The sequence below is a fragment of the Lepisosteus platostomus genome, chromosome 21 (genome assembly GCF_059453375.1).
Source record: "Lepisosteus platostomus isolate fLepPlt1 chromosome 21, fLepPlt1.hap1, whole genome shotgun sequence".
Lineage (NCBI taxonomy): Eukaryota > Metazoa > Chordata > Actinopteri > Semionotiformes > Lepisosteidae > Lepisosteus > Lepisosteus platostomus.
In genome coordinates, this window is record NC_142631.1 from 9,281,962 (window position 1) to 9,305,541 (window position 23,580).

The 23,580-nt window shown below is 35.9% G+C and overlaps 1 protein-coding gene across 3 annotated transcripts in view; it reads left to right on the forward strand.

Annotated features, from left to right (window-relative positions):
• LOC148643982 (retinoic acid receptor RXR-alpha-A) overlaps nucleotides 1-23,580 on the forward strand; it is a 134,792-nt gene that overhangs the window by 99,620 nt on the left and 11,592 nt on the right. For 2 of the 3 annotated variants that reach the window (XM_088615495.1, XM_088615497.1), the window contains exons 4-6: nucleotides 10,345-10,495; nucleotides 10,896-11,075; nucleotides 13,917-14,101. In XM_088615495.1, coding sequence (XP_088471621.1) covers nucleotides 10,345-10,495; nucleotides 10,896-11,075; nucleotides 13,917-14,101 — 516 coding nt within the window. The remainder of the gene's footprint in view (nucleotides 1-10,344; nucleotides 10,496-10,895; nucleotides 11,076-13,916; nucleotides 14,102-23,580) is intronic. The other variant, XM_088615496.1, reaches the window with a different exon arrangement.

Here is a 23,580-nt window from a genome sequence, read left to right on the forward strand (position 1 = left end):
TGCACACACTGTTTGCAATAGAAGTTCTGCAATACAACACTTCTTTAAGCATTACTTAATTCCACATTACAGTGCAGAAACAAAACTTTGTTTTGCTATGCTAATGTCATTTTCAAAGAGATAGCCTGGTTTCTAATTTGATTTCTTACTTGAATGTGAAGGAGTCATGCTTTAAAAGGACAGCATCCACTAACATGATAAACAGTACTGTTTATTGTGTTAATGCTTTGTAGTTGAAGTTTCCTGTACATCAGATATGTTTGCTTTTGCAGTTGTATTCATATGTCCTAAGTGAAAGCAGTTAACAATGGGCTATTTGGATATTTCAGTTATACCGTGTCCCCGAGGCAGGGTTCTTTAAGTGATAGGAAACATCAGCCTTCCAGGCCAGATGCAAAACTATGACATATGTTCCGTTACAAATGACCAGAAATAGGAGAGCTTATACTGAGTATTTATTTTATGAACTAGAAAGACATAATGGTGAATATAGCTGAAGCTTTTGTACTTTAGCCTTCCCATTATAAACATTTTGTGTTAAAAAAGAGGGCCCTCCTCTCCTCCCCATTCTCAAGCTATACTCTTGACTGCTTAGCTCTGTGTTGCTCACTCTCAATCAGATCATATTACTTGTGACTCCTCAGCTCTGATGGTAGTGATGACACTGGTGAGTGGGAGGCTGTGATAAGAATAAGATGAGAGGTTTCTGGCAGCATGCTTAGGACTGGAAATGGCAGCATCTTGTTTTCTTGCCTGGTTACTGGAATGCTATCAGCAGATTCCACTGTGCAAACTGAAGGAAGACCATGAGATTTTCCTTCCTTTCTCTTTATCACTTTTCTTCCCTCTTTGTCTTTTTCTGCTTTCCTCTGGAAAACAGTTAAAATGGCATCAGAGTAGTCCAGCTGGATCCATCAGTCTGTAAAATGATATTATTATACTCCAGTCAGGTCCACCAGTCTGGTTTTTAAATTATTTTATTGAAGTCATTTTAAGTCATTTTTGACATTTTACTTTGTTAGGCACAAATATTGTGTCTAATAAATCACAGCTTACAGACAATGCAAATCCCTTGTAATTTTAAAAAATGTTATGTTAACAAGACAAAGGCAAAAGTTCATCCTATGTTAAAATTCCACTCTCTGAAACAAAAAGGATGTTGGCAATGAATGCAGATATTTTGTTCCGAAAACAGAGTTTTAAAAATCCATCCAAAGATAGTCTTTCTGAAATATTGAGTTGCTATTGCTGTTTTTTTCCATTTTGGTTGCTGTGACTTCACAAATTGGATCAGAGTTTGCTTACGTTTTCCATGATACTGCCACGACTCTAAAGTTATAACTGCAGAAAACCACATTTTGTCTTGTAGAGGAAGGGTTCTGAGAATAGATTTTTTAAATTCAGCATTGCATTCGCTGTTGTTCGGGAAAAAAAATATTACCTGTGTCTATTTTATCATCCTTAGCCCTTCCATCCTTAGTATGTAGGGCTGTTATCTTGCTGTAATTGGATCAGAAGAACTAGCTAGGCTTATCCAGGGAACTCCAACTGGAAGCTTGTAAACATGGCTCTTCAAAATCTACAGCTGGTTCAAACAACATCCTCAGGAAAAAAAGATGTATATGAAGAGTTGCCAGATTCCAGATGTGATGTTAACTAGGGACTGCTATTACTGGAATGTGCACAAAAGAAAACATTGCAATGTTGGAATAATTGTGCAATCTTAAAAGTGCTTATACAAGCCTTATGACCAAGCATAAGCTTTATGCGACTATATTTCTTTCCTATGCAAACAGCTCTCTGTTTTCCTGTGTTTATGTCTATTCTGTCAGTAAATGGGGTTGCTGAGTGGCGGCTGTACTAGGATAATCTGCTATTTTATTTAAAATGTTTTTTTTAAATGATTTGTAACACTCAAAATAAAATAAGACAGATGTCTGTTCTGTAGTAAAAAACGTGCATCTTCAGTGTTATGAGGATCTGACAATTTAGTAACATGACAATGCGCTCATAAATATCTCATATATTAGCTACATTACTGTATGTCTGGTATGTACTGTATGTGAGCTGATGATGTTGTTGAAAAGGATTGTTTCAAAAGTGTCTTTGCTTTCTGAGTTCAAGACTCCAAAAGCACATAGTCAGGAGGCCCACAATTTCACACAACAGGTGAGAACCTGGCTTGAAAGCAGCCCTTCTTAGTTATGTGGGTTGAAGAAAAAGTAATTGTTTTACCAAGATAACCATTTAAAACTCAAGTGTCATTTTCAAAGTGGATTCTACTAGCATTCGGTTTGTGGCTTGGAGGGACAGGCACATTATAGGAAGAGCAATTCTATTTAGAGCCATGGAGTTGAGATCCCTTAATCTTCCACATACTGGCAGACAAAATCAAGAATGAATGCCCATCTTACTAGAGAGGATGGTGCCACAGGGGCATATTGAGTTGCAAATTTACTGAAAATAGATTTGCAGAAGGAAGGCACTTTCAGTTGGGGGCAATACGATTTGGTAGAAGCAATTTTACCATTGAAAAATAAGGGTGTTTCAGACTTGCTTGCAAGAAAACCACTACAAGCTTTTTGAAGACAGATCCTTACCTCAAAAGAAAAGGTAAGACTGTGTGCATGCTTCAGTAGGTAATCCTAATTACATAATAAAAAGGGGGGGTATAGGAAGACTTGCTTTTCAAAAGTGAAAGTGATGTTCCTTATAAACTCTAACTCTAAAATTTTCCAGGAAAAAAGTGTGATACCAAAATCCATCACTTTATGTTATCTGATATTATGTTACCTTACACTACAGTACAGTAAGTTGTATTGTCCTGTTGCTGTTTTTTACAATGCTTTGTGGCCTTGAGCAGGCTCTGTATTGTACTATAATATCTAAAGCCTTTGACATTTTCTGCACTTTTCATGCAGTACTTTTCATTCTTGACGCAGAAAAACACTTCTGTGCCCAACTGCTACTGAAATGCTATTCATCATGTCCCAATCGAATGGTTAATCTTGATAAATGTGTATTCTGTAGTGCAAAAAGTAACCCTTTAGGTTTATATATCTGTAAAGAGAAACAAATTATGTTTATGATAAGGAGAACGTGACAATGAGTCAATTGGATTTGATTGGTGCTTCAGTTCTTCATATCGGCTGCTTATGTGTAGTTTACCCTGCGTTATAGCAGTCAGTCATTTGAAGCTTTTGATCAATATGAATTAAATATCTCTAAAGTGCTAGCTTGGCTTCTTCTCTCCTAAACTAAGCAGAATTAATTAAAGTCACAGCAGTTACAGTTGTAAACAAGGTTCTATCTAAATCTTCTATGTTCGTTAAACATAAAAGTCACCTAATTCTGTGCGTATATTGTGCATTTTCAGACTACTTCCATAAAAAAATCCATGTATATCCAGAATGAGGATCACAATGGCAAATGTAATGTGAAAAATGAGAGATAGGGTCAGCCTACATCAAAGGCGTTTCTGAAAATGTTTACAGTACTGTGATATATGATATATACAGTACCTTAGTTAATTTGACCAAAGTGTTCTCAGTACAAATAACTTAAAATAGAGCTGAACCAGTCTTTTCTCCAGCATTCATAAGGATAAACGAGCTTTGAAGTGGGAGCATGTTTATCCTCTGATGCACAAATGTGAAACCCTGTCAAATATACTGTACATTTTTCTGACAAAACATAATATCTGTACTGTCTACCTTGGTGTGTTTCGGCAAAAAAAAAAAATATATATGTATATATTTTTACGATGTATATAGTTTACTGCTAGTTGTCCAATGCTTGTAGAACCATTTTTACTGCTGTATATTGTTAAATACATAGCTGTGTTACATTTTACAAACTCATTTTACAGAAGTACTTCACTATATGTATCTGTATTTTCAGTGCAATTCCATATTATAAATAATTTCCAGTAGAGATGATACAAAATGCAGTCACAATGTATATTATGGATCATGACTTCCCCTGTTTCTTTTGAATTGTAGCCACTTATTAAACTATAGTTTTAGTGGCCTTTTAAGGTGCTTTTGCTGGAACACAGTTTATGATGTGGATGTTTTTCCTTCTTTAATTTCACTATGTGAATACATTTAGGAAATGAAAATCTGAGACTGTGGGTACTGAGAATCCGAGGTAACTCATTCAGCAACAATAATGAGATCTGTATGATAGCCTTTGTTCTTTTTCTTTGTCATCTGTAAAGCCTGATATCTAATCTATCTGATAAAATACTACAGTAATGGTACTTTGAATCTACGAAACTGTTAAATTCATTAACAAATAGTTAAAGCATATCCCCAGTGTTGGCTTCATACCAGCACTTTGGCCCTTGTGCATTGACTTGGTAGAATCTGGTATTTTTTAAATGTATTTGAGATGAGCTAAGCAGAAAGGAAGTATATCCCAATAACAGCTAAAAAAATTAAATTTTTAACTTGAAATAAAATGAGGACACTGAATGCTGTTTTTTTTTCTATAGCAGATACATTATCCCAGAAAGCACTTTGGTTTAGTCTTGTGATTTTTGTGTGTTGTGGGAGTGCTTGCTTAATGGATTGTCAGCCCTCGTGCAGAATCTGGGTCAGATTGTCCTTTGCTGTTATTAAAAAGCACCGTTTGTCTCTGCTGCAGAGGTGTTATTGAACCTGATTGAGATTACAGCTCAATGCTGTTGTGTCTGGACTGAGGTGTTTCCCTGAAAAAGGTCAAGTTGTCTTGTACTTTAGATTTGGGGTTGATCTGGTGACGACTGGAAATGCAAATCAAGAGCAGAAAGCCAAATTACTTCCTCTTGATGTCTTTTTTAGAGTGTGATACTTAAGGTTAGTTTCTTGGAAGATGTAGCTCTGAATGCCAGTGAACAAGCAGGTCTTACCATCACTTTGACCTCTTGGCCCATTAGCCTGATTTCTTTGACCCTGATGCCCCAACAGATCTTTCTTTTCTCTGAGTCTCTCATTCTTTCCCAGCCACCACTAGTTACATTAAAAAGCTTTGACTTCTAATTGCTAGAGTGGTGCCTGTCCCATTGTTTGGAAATCCCTGTTTATTCCTTCACATTTTCCACAATAAATTACAGATGGTATTACAGAATTTGCCCTCACTTGCAGGTTGTCCAGCTTTCAAGGCAGAAAATTAAAGTTTGGCATTTGTTATTTCCATTTGCGCTTTTGAGTTGCATATGAAGAGTATTTCTGTGAATCTTGGCAAGGGTTTAGTCACAACTATGTAGATATTTTAAAAGCCAACAGCATGTATTTCTGGTACAGATATTGTCAGCTCTGGTCATACAGCATTAAAATCTGTCACTTCCTGGTCCTGATCACTAGTAACAACAAAAAAGAGAGATTATGCACATGTGGAGCCAGATGAAAAAATAAAAACCCTTCTCAATGTACAAAGGAAATGAGCAGACATTAAAAAATATCACTCCAGAACCTGTAGAAAATAATTTGCCAGGTTAAGTAATTTCACCTGATCACTGCAGTCTAATTGGTTTTTGCAAATTGATCTTTAACCTCCCTATACTGTAATGTAGTAGAAAATAACCTTATTAGTTGTGATTTCTATGGGAGCTACCTGTTACTGTATGTTGCAAACTGAAGAGCCAGTCTTATCACATCTAGTGCTCAATTAGCTTTGCATCTTTTTTTCTTTATATAACTCATTTTCCCAAATCTAAAAAAAAACGTTTTTTACCACCTTAACATGTTAAACAGCTCGAGATATTAAAACTGACATATTAAATCTACTTTTTAATTTGAAAATTCCTAGTGCATTGTCTTGCATGTGCGTGTTCTCCCGATGTTCATTTGGATTTCTCTGGGTGCTTCAGTGTCCTTCCACCTTCTGAAGACGTTAGCTAGTAATAATGCACAGGTCGGCTTTTTTTTTTATCCGCACCCGCCCGCGGTTGTGAGAAACGAACCCGCACCCACCCAACCCGATTCAAAATCTATTTTTTAATCCGAGCCCCCTGACCCGCGGGTGTGAGTCAACCCGTGCATCACTATTAGCTATGTAAGTTAGTTTATCTGAATTTGAAAAGGGATCATTCCAAAAAAAGGAAAGCCCTCAAATTTAGTTTTGCAATAAATTAAAACATAAAGACAGAATACTCATAGATGCATGTTTTCCTATTAGAGTTTTGTGTTGTTGAGATGTAGAGATTATTTTAGTTGCTTTTACAAAAAAGGCTTTTTTGTCCTTCTCTGTGCACATTATTTTCACAACAGTGTGTGCACTCCATCCCAGCATTTAGAAACACTTTTCTGAACCTTGGCATGTTGCGCTGATTATCTTTTTTTAGAAACCTGAAGTTTACATAAGGTAGAATTAATTTTATTGTCTCATTAAAGCAATTTAGGTCAGATCAGTAGAAGTACCCTTCTGTCCAGAATAGGATCTTATGCTTTGCTACCTGCCAGGGGTGTCTGTTCAGCAACAATGATTATCAACCCAAGCTCCTGGTTTCACACCAAATACACAGAAATAGCCATGCTAAAATTAGTGCCTTTTTGTCTCAAATTTATGTAAGCAAGGAGAATTTAACAGGCACAGCCAGTATATAGTTTTGCCCAGGAGATATGCTAAGATTTAAATTAAATAAATTTTACATTAAAAATATGCTTAATATAATAAGATATAAAAAAGACAGTGGTTCCCTGCATTCAAGAAGTAGTTTTTGGAGTGCAAAGGGTCATTTTGATTGATAGGTTAAATGACAGCTTTGGACATTTATTGTATGTAATATGGTAAGAAAAAAAGGCTGAAAAGGATGAAAGATGAAAGTGGTTTCTGATGGGATTCCGAGCAGCACTAGAAAGACTGAATCTGATATGAAATCAAGCATCTCTAGATGGAGTATTAAAGCCAGATTTAATCTGACGTTTCAAATGGAAAATGTACTAAACATACATAGAAAAAATGAAAAGGTCACTAAAACAGTACGCAACTTTGCAGGAAGTATGCAGATATATTTTACAGATCAGAGGGCTATAGTTGGCAGCAAATTCAAATGTTGCCTGCACTTTGAAATACAAAAAAGCATGTTTGGGCACTGTTTCTGGTAGGGTATTTTATTACAACACCAATTGCGGCCTTTCTTTTAACTTAATAAAATTGAATATACATAAACCTTTCTCATTTCCTTTCATTTTAATGACCTAATTTTGCCACCCTTGTCACTAAAGTTAAGATTGCTAGCCTGTTGATTCTGAGATTACGGCTGTGATAATTGTAGTTTACATGCACCACCCACCTGAGTGACATCATGAGCCAACAGCCCCAATGCTTATCAGATCAGGTGTAGAAGTGAGAAATTGTGTCATCATGTGAATTAAGGGAGAAGTTTAGGTTTACTCAGTTGTGAAGGCCTTGATTGGATTTTGTCAAGGACACCAAGTTAAGACTAATAATTTCGTGAACAGTGTCCTGGGATCTTTAATGACCAAGAATTCAGGACCTTGGTTTAGCATGTCACTTGAAGGACAGCACCTCATAGTGCACAGTGACATCCGTCTCCATTCTGAGACCAATTGCAGGGTACTGGTTTTGAAAATAGTGGTTAAAAAAAGAGTGCAGCCTACAGGACCTCTAACACAACTTACAGCAGAAACCTGGTTTTCCGTAGAACTCTCCCATCCCAGGGCTGGGATTTTGCACAGGAAATGGTATAGTTGTGTAGAACAAATACCTCAAGAAGACAACATGTTAGACAAAATCCCACAAACATAAAGAAATAAGAGTGACAGGTGACACTGAAGCAGAGGCAGTGTTAGACAGGAAATCAGCTTCATACTGGACAGGTACATACTGGAACAGGCAAGTCAATAAATTTGTGACAAAATTCAGGTCAAACAACTTGGCAGCCTGATGCTCATTTTCAAAAACCCAGTCAAAATCGCACTAATTGTGTTCAACAAAATTTCAGCTTTATAAATTCTGCAGCTTAGAACACTTAGGTTAGTACATCGTAAAATGTGTCTCAGAATGTCACTGAGACATTTTTTGGAGGCTTTTGATGGAAAGCCCTGGCTGCCTCTGTCTTGGCATGTTTCATTTCATGAACAACCAGACCTGCTTCTGACTTGTATTTCACAAGTTGATGTGATAATACAGTATTCTGACCCACATCAGGTCATCAGCTCCTTTTACTCAAAAACATGTCCTAATCAAGGACTATATGGCTAATTAGCTCCAGATCTGGTAGGTGTCATTCTAGTGACTGATCTGTCAAACACAACACACACCTGCTTCAGAACTGCACCTCACAGGGAGCAACAATACACTTAGTAAGCCCACACCAGGTGATCACGTGTGTGAAGAAATCACCCTATAGAGCTTGCTTATCTTATACAAAAGGTGTTCAGCACATTAACACCAAACTTTGTAATGCTAATACCAAAAGGAACTATAAAAAGTATGTGAAAATGTGATACCTGTATAAACAGGCCCCCTGACCTTTATTTCTTTTTCTTCGATGTTGATAACACCACCAATAACACTAACTCCTGTTGTTTAAAAACCGTTTGAGTTTTAAATGGAAGGAATAATTATAGCTTCCCCTAGTTAACTTGATATTTAGTCATTCTGTTCAGGTAAGTTAGAAGCAAACTTGCTTAGAAGCCTTTAAATCTGTTTTGGTTTTCTCATAGTCTTGTAGTATTATTTTTGGAAGAAAAAATAAATATATTTTTTACCATGCAATGTAGTAAGTGGTCTGCCTTACTCTCAGCAACAAGAGAAAACAGCTTTGATTCATGTTGTCTTCTGTGACCATTTCCTTTAACAGAATATGGTCATTTGCAGTTTTCAAGAATAGCTTTAAATGAATGCTTAAAAATAGAACAGTAAAGAAGCTGGATTCCACTGAGATAGCTTACTTGGCTTTTCTTTAACAAAACAGCTCCATACAACTCAAAGTGTTAAATAAATGTTTATATATACACAACTCAGTATAAGTAACAGCAAGTTATTGAAATTATGGATGATCTCAGCTCTGCCACTTTGAAGGTGTTACTCACTTTAAGCAGGTTTCAGTATCATAAATCTGTATATATAGATTCATCCTCCAGAGCTCTTGTGTCTTGGCATGAACCTCAAGCAGTATTTATTTTTATAAAAGGTTAGCTTGTATAGATATAAGGAACAGTAATAAACTGTTGCAACTGTGTTAACACTGGAGATTTGCCATGCTACAGGGATATCCTCATTTGATATTAGTATATTGGCAAGTAATATTATAATGGTAGAGGCAGCTGAGGAGCCTAGAAACTATGCAGTTCTGTCACTCATACCATTAACTTCAATGCAGCCTTAACTGTAGGCAGCCCTTCTGGAAGAATGGAATATGACTGGGATGCAGATATTGCAAAACCTTTTGAAAAACATGCTGTTCTTTTTCCTGCCTGAGGCACAACATGTTATTCGGTTTGAGATCTTAATATTTTGACCAATAAGTAAATGACTGCTAGATTTTCACTGGAGTAAGGCCATAGTAATATAATGTAAACATTTTCAAAAGAAACATGGAACAAAGCAATATGTGATTAGAAAAATGCCGTACTGCATAGAACTGAATGGATCAACACCTCAGTGCTGAAGAGACTGAGGATAAAAAGAAAACTAGCAGCTCTTGAAAGTTTCAATTGAAGTTTGAAAAACATAATACACAAATTTGTAAGGCAAAGGGTGAATTAAGGGCATTATTAGAATAAATTGTGGACAAAAGATTACAGTATTTTATGTATTTGGCAGCTATGCCTATTACAGTTATGCATCAAAATTGAGCATTTACATTGGTTATGAGTTGTAGCCTATAGCAAACATTTTAAGTTTTTTACTGCTACTACTGATAATTTGAAGTGTTTTTGCCTTTTATTTTTAATACACAAAAATATCCAGTTTAACAAGAACAAGTTGGGAACCTGGCTGACTTTTGACATTACTGGAAGGAGTAAAACTGTTGGCAACACTAGAAATGCTCAAATATAGTGCACTGATACATGGAAACAAAAGTCTTTTGTATGAAGCTAAAAGAATGTCAAGGATTGTGTTTATATTGTGATGCTGTTCCTGGTTTGATTCTTAAATTTGAATATGTTGGATGTATCATCGTCTTTAGTTTCTTTAGGTGTTTATGTGCATCCTTCTGTGTCTTGGTTCAAAGCTGTATTCAAAATTAAACAGTGTTTGTCACCTTCATTATCCTTTTTATATGTATGTATTTTCGTTGGAATGTTTCAAGACATTTGTGAATGTTACTAGAATTCTTGCTCATAATTTACCACGTCTGACTATCTGTCTTTACCCTCTTTTGCATTTCAGCTCAATTCCCCCATGAACCCTGTCAGCAGCTCAGAAGATATAAAGCCTCCACTGGGATTAAACGGTGTGATGAAGGTACCAGCTCAGCCCTCAGGCACCCCACTCTCTCTTACCAAACACATCTGTGCCATTTGTGGGGACAGGTCATCTGGTAAGTTCTCTGTCCTTGGACTTGTTCTTTTCAACCAGTGGACCGAAAACTAAAGCTAAGCGTGTTTCCTCTGAGCCACTTTGACAATGGCTGAGGAACAGTGGCAAATATGGGCAGAAGACAAGCTGAAATTGCTTTACATGCTTGCCTTCAGTTGACTATATAACGTGATAGGTTGTACTCCATTCATTCTGTATGTGAATCTTGAGTCGCAAGAATCCGAATGTATTCAGTAAAAGGTGCCCAGATGCATCGCCACAGGCTGCATGCAAGTGGGTAAGTGATGTATTGGCCCTAGGCTTGCCCAAGAGCCAAAACTGACCATGTCAGTTCTCCTTTTATTGTTAGGAGTGCCTGAAGCAAGGCCTCCAGCACTGTGACCATGTTTGTCTTCCCTCAGGTAAACATTATGGCGTATACAGCTGTGAAGGCTGCAAAGGCTTCTTCAAGCGGACAGTGAGAAAGGACCTCACCTACACTTGCCGCGACAACAAGGACTGTATAATTGACAAGCGCCAGCGCAATCGCTGCCAGTACTGCCGCTACCAGAAGTGTTTGGCCATGGGCATGAAGAGAGAAGGTATAGCACATGCCGTATAGGATGGCAACACGCACCCCTCCTCACTTTCCTCTGAGAGATCTAGGTGCTGAAGATGTGGTTGACACCCAGAGGTGCCTGCCACTGATAAACCTCATCACCAGAGGAGTTTCACTACTGCTAAGTCATATAGCTGGGCGAAGAAAAAGATTTTAAAAGAACCAGCAGTATGTGGAAGCATATGGGTTAGATATGCTAAACCAAAAACATAAATTAAGTCGTGTTCTCCACATTAGTTTTGCCTTGTTTTAAGTGAGAGCTTTGGTGCAGAGAACCACCTCAAGTGGGCTGAATTGTTTATGCTCCGTTTCCAATAAACACAGTTTTGTGCTGAGCTAAAGCAAGAAAAACAAGTTGATTTCCTTTTAGAATGCTTATACCCAGAAAGTTGGTTGAAGTATAACAAATGTAGCTGGAAATGATTACGCTGCAGACCTCAGATCTCAACTCTTAAAAAAAGTTTTTAAAAAGTAGGGAAGGCCATTTATGGTCATTTGAGAGCTGATTTATGACTGTATAGACCAGAAACCAATATAAAAACTATTACATATACATTATTATAATCCAATAAGTCCTAAAATGTAAATCCATTTACTTTTTTTAAAGTAAGCTTTTATATCAGGTCTGATAAGATATACTTGTCTTATTGAAAACCACTTCACCCTTTTTAAAAAAATAAACACCTTCCTTTGCTGTCCACCAGCTGTGAAAAGAAAGGACAGTTTCCTCTTCCTGTCCCCTGAGCTGGTTCCAATTTACATCTCACATCCCTGGATTTGGCAAAGAGAGCCACCTTCTGCTATGTATTCGTTTGACAGAGGTGCAAGTGTCCTGTGAGGCTTGCCCTCTCACAGTACTCTCACAGGACCCCATCAAGCAGCTGACCAGCAAGTGCCTTCCCAAAAAATGAAGCAGGCAGAGATAAATACAGTTAATATTTCTAATGGCCCATGACATCCATTAGGCTTGTTTCCCTTTGGGTTTCACAACAAGAAAGGACCGACCACCTCCCTTGGTGCTTGCTTTTCACAGCAGGTAGAAAATAAATCAAAACAAAAACATGAAAAGAACATTCGATCCCTTTCTTATGAGTGGTTTCTATTTAGAACCGTTTATTCTGAGCTGGAAGCAATTTTAAAATGTATATTCTCCTACCCTTTACATTCATTCAGGGAGCTGTTTCTATATAAAGAAGGCAAACTTGAGTGGTCTCACTTCCATTAGATAGCAAACAAGACCAGCTGTTTCCAAGGGTTTTTTTCCCAACTTGAGCATGTAGTGAATTTAAAGCTTAATTTCCAGACACCTGTTCTGTGTTTCTAAAGTAGATTTAAAAAAAAAACAAAGCAGCAAAATCAAGAGAAAAAGAACTAAGTTAACGTATTCTGTCCTAACTGAAGATGTTTATTTTAATTCTTTGAGCTTTGTTAAATTTGTTCTTCGCCTCTGTAACTTGCAAGAAAGCCCCCCCCCCCTCCATTCTATTGAATTATTTTTGATGTTAAACAGGGGCCCTTCTATGGGCTTGGTAATATTTTTCTCGAGCTCCGTGATTCAGCACACCCACACTAGGGTTTTAGAAATATTTTTTCAAAAAAAGCAAGAGAGTCTGAAATTCACAGCATGTATGTGTCGAAATTGAGAGGGGAAGGGTCTCTGAATCAGAGGCTTGCTGCCTCTCTGCAAACCGCCACTGAAGGAAGTGTGGTTACTACAGACTTTACCACATTGAGCCAGGCGCCCGACAGATAGTCTCTGTACAATTCGAAAACCGCTTCCTGTGTTATGAATTTATAGCTCGGACAGCAAAATTAATGAAATGACTGTTTTGCAACAGTTGCCCCCTTTAAAAAAACATACAATTTACACATCGTGGAAAATAGAGATATTAATGAATCATAGTTTCAAATTTAATTTTACAAAATAATTTGCAAGGACGCAAAAAACAGCTTACTGAAGTGTTAGAAGACGGGGTGATTTTTGCACCAGATTGCATCCTGTGAAGGTTTGCTTTGCAGAGGGGGGCAACTTTGCTCCCTAGACACAGCATGTTCTACCTGAGGAGATATTTAGTTTTAGGCTGAAACATTGTTGCAGTCCAGTGATCTGCAAGTTTAGTTCATAAGAGCCACTATATGAAGTGCCCTGCATCTGTAATATAACAATGAATATAACATATATATATCATTTGTGGCTTTCAGATTTAGGTTATGGAAATTGTATGGTAAAGCAAATCATTTAAAGACTTTGTGGGGATTTGTTCAAAAAAAGAAAAGATGACTTTCATAGAATAAATTTAAATTGGTAAGGTTTTATGCCATTTTGTTTACAGATTATTTGTTTTTTCACTTATTTTCTGCAAATTTCAGTGAGGTTGCAGTAATGTGTTTGCTTAAGATTCCTCAATAGTTCTACTAAAGTTTAAAAACATCATTATGCTGTGGCGAAAAATGCTGTATAGTATATATATATTCAAACTGCTGTTAGTTTGGCTCATTTTATCATAAGATGCATATATACAGTATTTATGAATTGTCTGAATAACCTTTTTGGTGTGTGTAAATAAAAAAAAACAAAGTTGATACATATGGTATGCACTGATCAGAGGTTGTAAGAACAGTAAAAGCTACAAAATGCATAATAAGCAGTTTAAAAAAATGTGGAATATGGAAGTTATCAGTTAAGTAGTTATGTGTGCAGTCAACAGTTTTGCCGTCACTATAAATGAGTTGATTAAGAGAGCAGGTAGTGTGCAAGACGTGCAGTGTCTCAGAGGGCTTCAGCTGAAACCTGCCTGAAAGCAGCAGTAGTGACCGGAACCAGTGTTGTTAAATGCAGCCGTCCAGGAGGAGAGGCAGAGGAGCAAAGACCGCAATGAGAACGAAGTGGAGTCGACGAGCAGTGCCAATGAAGACATGCCTGTGGAGAAGATCCTGGACGCTGAGCTCGCTGTGGAACCGAAGACAGACACCTACATCGAGACGAACCTGGGGATGCCCTCCAACTCGGTATGGATTTCTCTCACTCAGAACCTCTGACACTCACTCCTGAAAACAATATAAAGCTGAAGGTTGAGGGATTTATCATGCTTTGTCAGTAATTATATTTTAGTTTCTTCTCCTGTTCTATTTTTTCATCAGGCATAATTGGAAATGCCTCTTCCCAAGCTGAAATGGAGAAAAGTGTCCCCAGGCGTTGTCCCACCATTCCAAGAGGGTAATTCCCTCTGAAACACTGCAAACCCAAACGGTTCCAGTGTTTTACCATTTTGTCTTTAGTTGCTTTGTTAGAAGGAAATGGAAGAGTAAAATTGTAATGAGCAAATTCAGTTTTGGCTGTGGAAGTCATAGCCGCTGTCCTAAACCTCACCCAGAAATGGTCATTTTCTCTCCAATGCCCACTTTTGTAAAAGGAACAGCATAACAGTCAAATGTGTGTTTCATAAGGTGTAACCTTTTCAAAAGTTGGACTGGCCAGAGACCTGCTGCCAGGGTGAATCTGCAACCTGTTTAATTTATCATGCAAAAAAGAATTTTCTGGAAGCTGGGGTAGTTGTGAAAGAAATCATTTTCCTCATTGACATCCTGCATGAGGCCCTTTCAGAGTTAACTTATAGGCAGAACCCATGGATCACCTTCCCTTGATCAAATCACACTAGAAAAAAGTGTCGTAGCATTTAATGAGGCATGAGCTTGTCAGATTCCCTCACAAATCTTCATGGGTCCTTCTACAGTCTGGGAGGTGTTTCTTAATAGTTTTCTCACTATGAATCATTCACTCTATCCTTGTCATCGGTGTTGTGTGACAGCGACACCTGCTGGAGTAGGTAAGAAGCTGAGGCTCAGTAGCACTCCTAGGCCTGTTAGTCATTAAAAAAGTAAAGTTTTTCCAAATGGGACAAAAAAAAAGTTTGATCAGAACCATCATAGATACTCATTATTTTTTCATTAAACTGACACATTATGTAATTTGTAAGTGGGGGATAGGACATCTCTTTTGAGTTTCAAATCTCTTTAAGTTTGTGTTTTATATTAGAGTGCTTGAAACTGTTTTGTTTGACATCTACATTTCAGTAATTGTGCAGAGCTTCTTGAATATTGATGAATATTATATATGCACTATAGCTGTTCTTTATGATGTTCTTTAGCTTTATTTTGCTGAAAAGCCGTTGGAGTGAAAGTCTCTCATGGCCTTTAGAAGTTGAACAATCCAGTGTCTTAAGAGTGGTGTAGAATTATAGAAAACTCATAACTTGACACTCGTCGCAGAAGGAAAAGCAAATCAGATTGATATTGACAATTAATGTGTTAGTTTTGTTTTTGACCGTCTGTATTTTCTCTGGCTATTCTGGCTGTTACCATATATTTTAGTAAAAAATACTAGATAGCCTTTGTATACAAATGTGTATCATTTGATTAGTTGCAGAAGGAAACATTTTTGATGATCCTTAAATAATTTTATTTTTTAAAAATCACTTTTTAATTGGAGCCAAAAAAAGTGAATAAAAGCAGTGCTGGTTTTGCCAGTATTGACTGAACAATCAGTATAATCTCTCAGGAGCCATGAAATATGTAAAATACAGTATACCCTCACTAATACAGTATACAGTGCTAATAGGGGGAAAGGGGTGTCCAGTATTTGCTGGCTGTCCATTAAATTACAAATGAGACATGTCAAGCCCCAAAAACACAGCCTTATATGAGAAAAAATATGTATACTGTTTATATGCATACTGAATATGTATATCCATTACTGAGCTGTATATAAAAATACTACAGTATATTGTTGTGTATTACAGTACAGTACAGTTAAAGGGGTCTGTCGGGTACTTCCTTTTGCAGATAAAATACCCTTTACCTGGTTTTGTGCATTATATCCAAAGTCCATTAAAGTGAAGTCAGTTAAAGTTTTACTTTAAAATTAGATTTGATAGATATCAATTAATTGAAACATTTTTTTAAGGACATAACAGGTCACAATGCAACGTCTTCGAATATACTGTAGGACAGGATCCTCTTAGTGATCCAGTACAAGCAGCTGGAACATAGATTTTATTACACATTGCTTACATCTTCCTTATTGACTAGATAAACTACCACCCTCTTCATTACTCTGAACAACTGAGAAACAAATATCGAATGCAGTGTTTATATTCAGAAATTACTATTTAAATATGATGAAAAAAATGCACTAAGACTCTACATTGTGTCTCTAATTACAGAATATCTGGAAATTGCTTACTAATTATATGAGTACTTAATTATAATATCATCATGTGCTATAAATAATTATCATGTTATATATTATATTTTAAGATAGTTTTACATTTAATTATTGTGGAATTTCTTTTACTAGTATATGCAGATACACATTTACTTTTAAAAGGTGGTAACAGCCTGTGTTCTCTCTGAGCTCCAAGCATACACAGCTGTACAGTAACATTGAATATTCCACAGGACCAAATATTCTAGGCTGCACAACAATTTTGGAAGTAACAACTTTATTAAACCATAGATCATTCTAGCAAATGGTGCTATGCAGTTGACAATTTATTAATTTTGAACAAATAATTTATGATTTAGGAAATGATTCAAAACTAAAACTCCAAGCCCACAGCTCAGAGATCGAAGGGAGGAGCATGGAAACTCAAGTCTAATGCAGTACAGTAAATATTAAGCTATCAAAAATTGCTAAACTCAATCGAAACACACATAGCCCTCATTTATTTCGATCAGCCGTATTTCCAAAAGTTCCCAACTTATATCAGACTATAATAAAAGACCCAGGGCATACTTCCTATTAGTGGAATACAAATTTTATCTGTTTAAAAATTTTAATAATGCTTGCATAATTATGTCTTCCAGTCACTTGTGAATGGAAATATGTCAAAGAGTAGGTAAACAACATCTGATGTTATGTTATTGTTTAGTTTCCCATCACTATGCCAGTGTTAAAGATGTAGCTGATGACTCTGATTTGGTGTTTTCTGAAATAAGAATTTAAAATGTTTCATGTTACTGTTTTATTCTTTTCTGTGAGTTCCATGAGTGAAATATATTATTCTAAACAAAAAATATGAAAACTGTTTGCAACTAACAGGCTAAACACTCATCAACTAAACTTTCATATGTGGTTCAACAACTACATATCTTTCATTGTGGAAGAAAGAAAACTACCTGTTAATTTTACATTATATCTTATTTTCCATTTAGCTTCATGAATGTTTAAGCTTTGTTTCAGTAACTATTTATCTATGTTTCAGTGTCATTGTGCCATTTGGTGTAAATCTGTTACACGAGAAATATAAAAATAAAAATATCTAAAGTAATATGTTTTTCTACAAGGAAGATGTAGGGCTATAGCAAGTAATGCTGCATGAATTGAATTTAAATTAGCAATAGTGGGTGATGTGGAAAAATAAGTGTTATTATACAATTGTAAATGACATAAAAGTAGGTTAAAAGTGAATCAGACTATTGCATGTTTTTATACATTTGTGGGCATTCCCACTGTTGTCAGCTGTGAATTCCACAAGTCATTAGCTGTACCTCAATAGAGTAATTTGTTTCCATTGTTGAAATAGATGTTAAATCAATATGCTCTTGAAAGATACAATTGCTTTAAAACATTCAAAAGGTATTGTGTTAGGAGTAAGCTGCACATATCCAAATTTAGATATTAATCATACAGTTATAGGCATAAGAGATGTATGTGTAGAAAGAAATAGATTTTATGGGAGACTTCAAATTCCCAAACATAGAAAGTGAAAAACCAACAGGATTTTCAGCAGTAGAAAGTGAAGTGGTACTCATTACTAAACTGTCATAAAAGCTTTTAAGAATGCTTTAGTATGTTGTTTTTATGTCACATATTAATTATTTTCTACAGTTCTGTTTCTGTTAGTATACTTTCTGTCTTGTGCATGTCATAAGCATGGAGTATTTGATCCCAAATTCATGACATATATTCAACAATTATTATTCTTTATACATTGTCTCACAGTTTATTTCAATAACTAGATCCAGTTCTGAGATCACAATTGACCTTTTTTTTCTTTAATACAAAGCACTGTGCAATGTGGATATTTCATTTCTTCTTTCTCATTCCTAAAATTAGCTAAATTTGCTAAAAACCTTTAGTTTTTCAAAGATGGCTAAACTGTAAAACAAGATTTTTTGGTCCAGTCCAGTGTAAAAACATTCTGGGAAAGAACACTCTGTGCAATTGGAGACCGGGAAGACTCCAGGGACATGTATGTAGAGAAGCTAAATGCCTTGGATGTGAAGTTAAAAATCTGATGGCTGATATCTGAGTAAATGGGTACTATTTTTAAGGTGATGGAAATGTACATTGCAGGCACTGACGCTAACAGGCTCCCAGTGGGCTATCCCAGTGGCTCTACACACTAAAGCACTATGCTTTTGTCAGCTCTGCCTTCTTCTTGCACTGGGAAATTCAGCCTCAGCAGGAGGCGAAGGAGCTGTTGATGAGACCAAAGTGCATTTCAGACTCGCTTAGAGGGCTGGAGAAGCAGCATTGCGCTACATCATGAGCCACTAAGCGGTAGAAAGGAGTAATCCAAACACACTAAAATGTCCAGCCAGAAGAGAGCTTAGAGTGTTTCCAGGGCTTCTATTAAGTCAAAACAAACAATTCTTTTATATGATGGAAACAGAACAAGAAGAATTTTCTCAATGTAGTTATGGCTTAAGAAGAGACAGGAGTTATGTTTTATCCTCTATTTAATCTTACATGTCTTTGTGTTATGCAGAAACATTCAAGAACATGTCTCTTTTTATCACACTAGGGCAGGCTTGAAAATATACAAGGTTCTAGACTGGTATAGACTAATTACATCTTTGAAAAACCATATTTTCAGAGTTCCTTCTTAAGGTCTTCCTGAAAACTGCCTTACAAATGGACCTTTTAAAGAGACTTAGATGAGTAATAAGATTTTATTTTATTTTAACATGCTTTTTTACTCTCATGGTTTTAAAATTATATCTTAGACTGTTTTTTTAAAAGCAAAAACCAGAAAAAAGAAATGCCCATGTCACTTAATATGTCATGAAATACTCAGACTGTGTGCCATAAATTCCATCTGTTCAAAAATAGTTTCCTTTCTTCACTTTGTGTTTAAGTACACAGTGATCAGAAGCGATGTACAATAGTGCTATTAAGACATGTTTCTTAATGGAGACATGGCTGAGCAAAAAGCGATTAAACACATGTCCCTTTGCTCTGTCACTCTCTTCTTTCCCAGTCTATTAAAACTCAGCGCTCCATGTGTTAATTAATGGCAATTGTTTGGCCCATGAGCAGCACTCATGAATAATACAGCAGTGTTGTTTAATAGCTGGAGGTTGGTCAAGCTGAATAAAGTGTATTTATCTCATGTTGACCTAGAACAGGAGTTAAGCAGGCATTAGTAATCAGCTTCAAGTCAGACAAGGTAATGCCTTCATTTTAAAGCTTTTTTTTCTTTTACTGGTCTATAGAGTAGACTGTCTTAGAGTGGGATTTTAGCTTTGCTTTCTGGAGCAAATCTAGATTAAGCCACCAACACTGGTTGTGTTAATGCAAGGACATCAAAGACAATTTTGGTCATCTTTCAAAGGAGCATGATGTGTTAATGGAACAAGTGTAAGTTTAAAGGTTAGGCAAACTGAACAGGGAGATGATGATCTAGTTCTAGATGAAGCAGTCATGGTTATTAAAAGACCACCTTCTTCACTGTTATATACAGTAGATGTGCTTTTTCTCTTTTTTAATTTTTCTCAAATTTACTATGTCGATTTTGTATCTATCAGGCTGTCTTTAAAACTTGGTTTTGGTGCAGAAGGTTGAAGGATATATTTGTTTTACAATGTTTAATATCATTGCAGCATTTTTATAAAAATATCAGGTGTTTCAGTGGTCTAGAAATTTTGCAGGACTAGGGGATAACAAAATCATGATTGCCAAAATTTTCTGTAAGTTATACTTCCCACACATTTGTGACAGAAAAGCAAGTGGGAAAATGTCAGTCAAAGTGAAGGAATGAAATAAAGTTCATTGAACCAGTTGTGTTTGTCATAGATTTATCGCTTTTCCAAAAACAGACATCCTCATTCAGTGCTGTTACTTCCTGTATAGAAATTTAAAGTGCAGTTTTATACCATGCATGGGTTGTAGTTCTAAGGGTTATGTTTTTTTCACATGAAGGGCTTTGGCATCACATAATTTTAATAGTACTTTGACTATGAAAGGCCTGTAAAGTCTCCATAGTATCCACCAATCTTTCTCCAACCTTCCATCATGCTGTTTAAGTACAATATAAAAAATTAAGCAGTCTGGTCTTTTATTCCTATGCTGCAAGTGATAAAAATTTCATAGGACAATATTCAAGTAGGACTTTCATAGATGAAATTTGAATCGGTATCTGTTTTAAATAATGCAGACAAGTCCTTTAAATTTGGGGAAGAAAATGATGCTGTTGTCTGGGGTTTTATTATATTAGTATTTCAAGAGCTATTAGTATTTCAAGAGCCTAAAGAGCTGCTTTTTCTTATTTTTCATTTTCAAGTTTTTTTTAGTATAAACTGTAAGTACTGATAAGAAGGACTTGTTTATGAACAAAACTAAAGGACATGCCATTATACATTATTGGTACTTAATGGTATACTGTATTTTTTTTTATTTCAGCATAAAGTCCCAAAAAATAATGAATGGCCTTGTAGCCTTTTAATGAAAGTAACAAAGATAAGAACGTGTAGTCTTGCTCTCTCAAGTTAATTAATTTCTATGCTTTCCCAGGCATTGCTTGGAGAGCAAAAGGGCCGCTTTTGTGTTTGATGCATTATTTATATACTAAATAAGTCTGAAGTTCAGTAGATTGATCTAGTAATAATTAGATGCACTAAACAGAAAGCAGCATCCATTGACAGAATATGTTCACTTAATTTTGAATGTGATAAGTTTGCATGCTCTAATGTGCTAATGTCAGATGGTTGAAGGTGGACACAGGGATTGATTAAAGATTCATAATTCATTAAGAGGCTGTTTTGTGGACAAGACTGACTGAAATTCCCTTTGCAGTCCTTTTGAATCTCATATAAAGCAAGTCAGTGAAACACAAACAAAGTAGAAAAATCTGTCATCTATTATTTAGAACAACCACCATGTTAACCAGAACTCTGGGACTTGTAGTCTATCACTGCAAAGACTGCAGTGTGTTCCTTACAAATAAACTTTGAATTCTAAAGTATATTGCTTCATTTTGTGATTCAATTCTGTACACAAGACCATATATGAAGTGTAATGTATACTTACAGGTATGCTCTGGAATGACCCTGAACAGAAGAATAGAAGGTGCAAAACAATTAAATCAACATATGTTTTGGTTTATGCTTTATCACTTTTTTAACTGCAAATAACTCAAAGGAGAATGTTTGAGTACTACTAAAAGTGAAAGAAAGAAAAATGAATATGAATTAAATTCTAGAAATGCTCTGCAATGATAATTGTTATGTCATACATAGTGAGGTCTTCAGTACTGAAACATTGCATTTCCACCTCTATATTTCAATACATCTTAAGTTTTTACCATGGACTTAGAGGGTCATATTTTTCCTGCAGAAAGCTATGGAAATTTCCTTCCACTGTAGAAATACCTGACAAATCAACTTAGTATTCAAGTGTCTTGCTTTCTTCCTTTGCAGATGTCAGTGTGTGATTCAAACAGAACAGTATTGACAGCAGATGCGTATCTATATGGGAATAGAAGAAGAAAAAGAAAGTGTATGCACTAGATAAACTCCCCTTGTCTTAACCTAATCTTCTCTGGGGAACCTCATTTGAAGTTCTGATCCTTGAAGATTTTGCTGGTGTAGAGTGCATTGGGAAAGAAAGTTGTGAAAAAGGCTTTTACTGTCTAACTTCCACAGATACTGCATAATAATAATCAGGCCTCCTTTCATTTAAGATTTTCCTTTCCTGCATTCTGATTTTATTTTGTAAAATAAAATGGTGGATTGTTATTGTGCAAGCTGGGTTTTTTCAGTTGTACAAACTGATGTGTTACAGTATGTGTCAACTTACTGGTAAAAGGAACTCTATCAAAAAATATATTGCTCCTTTTTGGTGGGGAGAGGGGTCACTTGTTTGACATTTTAAATGAGGTTGTAAAACAAGTGCAGACATGTCCAGTTAAACCTGCAATCTACAGCTATTTTGCTCCAATTTCTAGCTTGCTTTTTCTTTCTTTGTGCTAAATAGAGGTGGACAAGCAAAAATAAATGCTGAATGTTTCATTCTGTCATAACAAAAAGTAGTACAGGACTGGGGTGTGTAGTTGATAAGACAATTTTATCGTATCAATCTTACATTTTTTCTGGTTATTAAAAGTACATAACAACATGCACAATATATACCATTGCCTATTGCTATATAACTTTGGAACTCTGATATGAAGGAGTTTTGTTTGATAATATATACAGTTAATGGTAAATTTTATCTGAAATATGTAAGAACACAAGAACAGTTACAAATGAGAGGAGGCCATTCAGCTTGTCTTGCCGGTTCGGTAATTGGTAGCTAATTGATCTGAGGATGTCATCCAGCTGTTTCATGAAAAAAGCTAGGGTTCCCATCATGACTAGGTAGCTTATTTCATACTTCATACTTATTTCATACTCCCCCTTTGAGTAAAGAAGTGTCACCTGTTCTCAGTTTCAAAGGCACTTTGCCATAACTTAGCTAGTGTCTTCTGGCTCATGTTTCACTGTTCAAAGAATTATAGCTAGACCTACCTACCTTTTCTAAACCCCTGTTGACGTCTATCTCAGATCCTATTTCCATATATATAACATCTTCTGGTTTAGTAAAGAAGAGCCTCCTGTTCTTGGTTTTAAATGCACTTTTGTGTAGGGTCCAATTCTCAACATTTTTGTATTTCAATTGCAAACTAAACAAATTAAACTAATTCAAATACTGGTGGATGTCACACCATAATAAAGCAGAACATCATGTTCTGTTCTCACAAACACAGTTGTTTTTTTTTTTTGGTGAACCAACAAATATAACTGTTATTACCAATTAAATATTTACTGAGACATAGGGATTTTGTCCATGTTTTCTACATGCTGATTGAAGTTTGGCACTTGAGATCCATTACTTAGAGCTCCTGAAATGTTTACAAGCCTTCCTGTTGTTTAACAAACTGTATTATATTTGTACTTCAGCTCTCAAGTAAGTTGTTTTAAATACTTTAAAAACATGAAACATCTTTTAAGAGTAGTTGCATTTAACTATAGCTTTTTGCTGACATTTCATTTTCAAGAATCAAAGTATGTTTTTTTTATTATAATAAGCTGTTAAAAATGTCAGACTGTCAACAATTAGCTATTCCATGGTTATCTTCTTCAATGAGGGTTTTAAGCAAAGCTTACTATTTGGTGTCTGATTGTCACCTGGAAATAATATATGTTTGGTTGGCGTTCAGTTCACT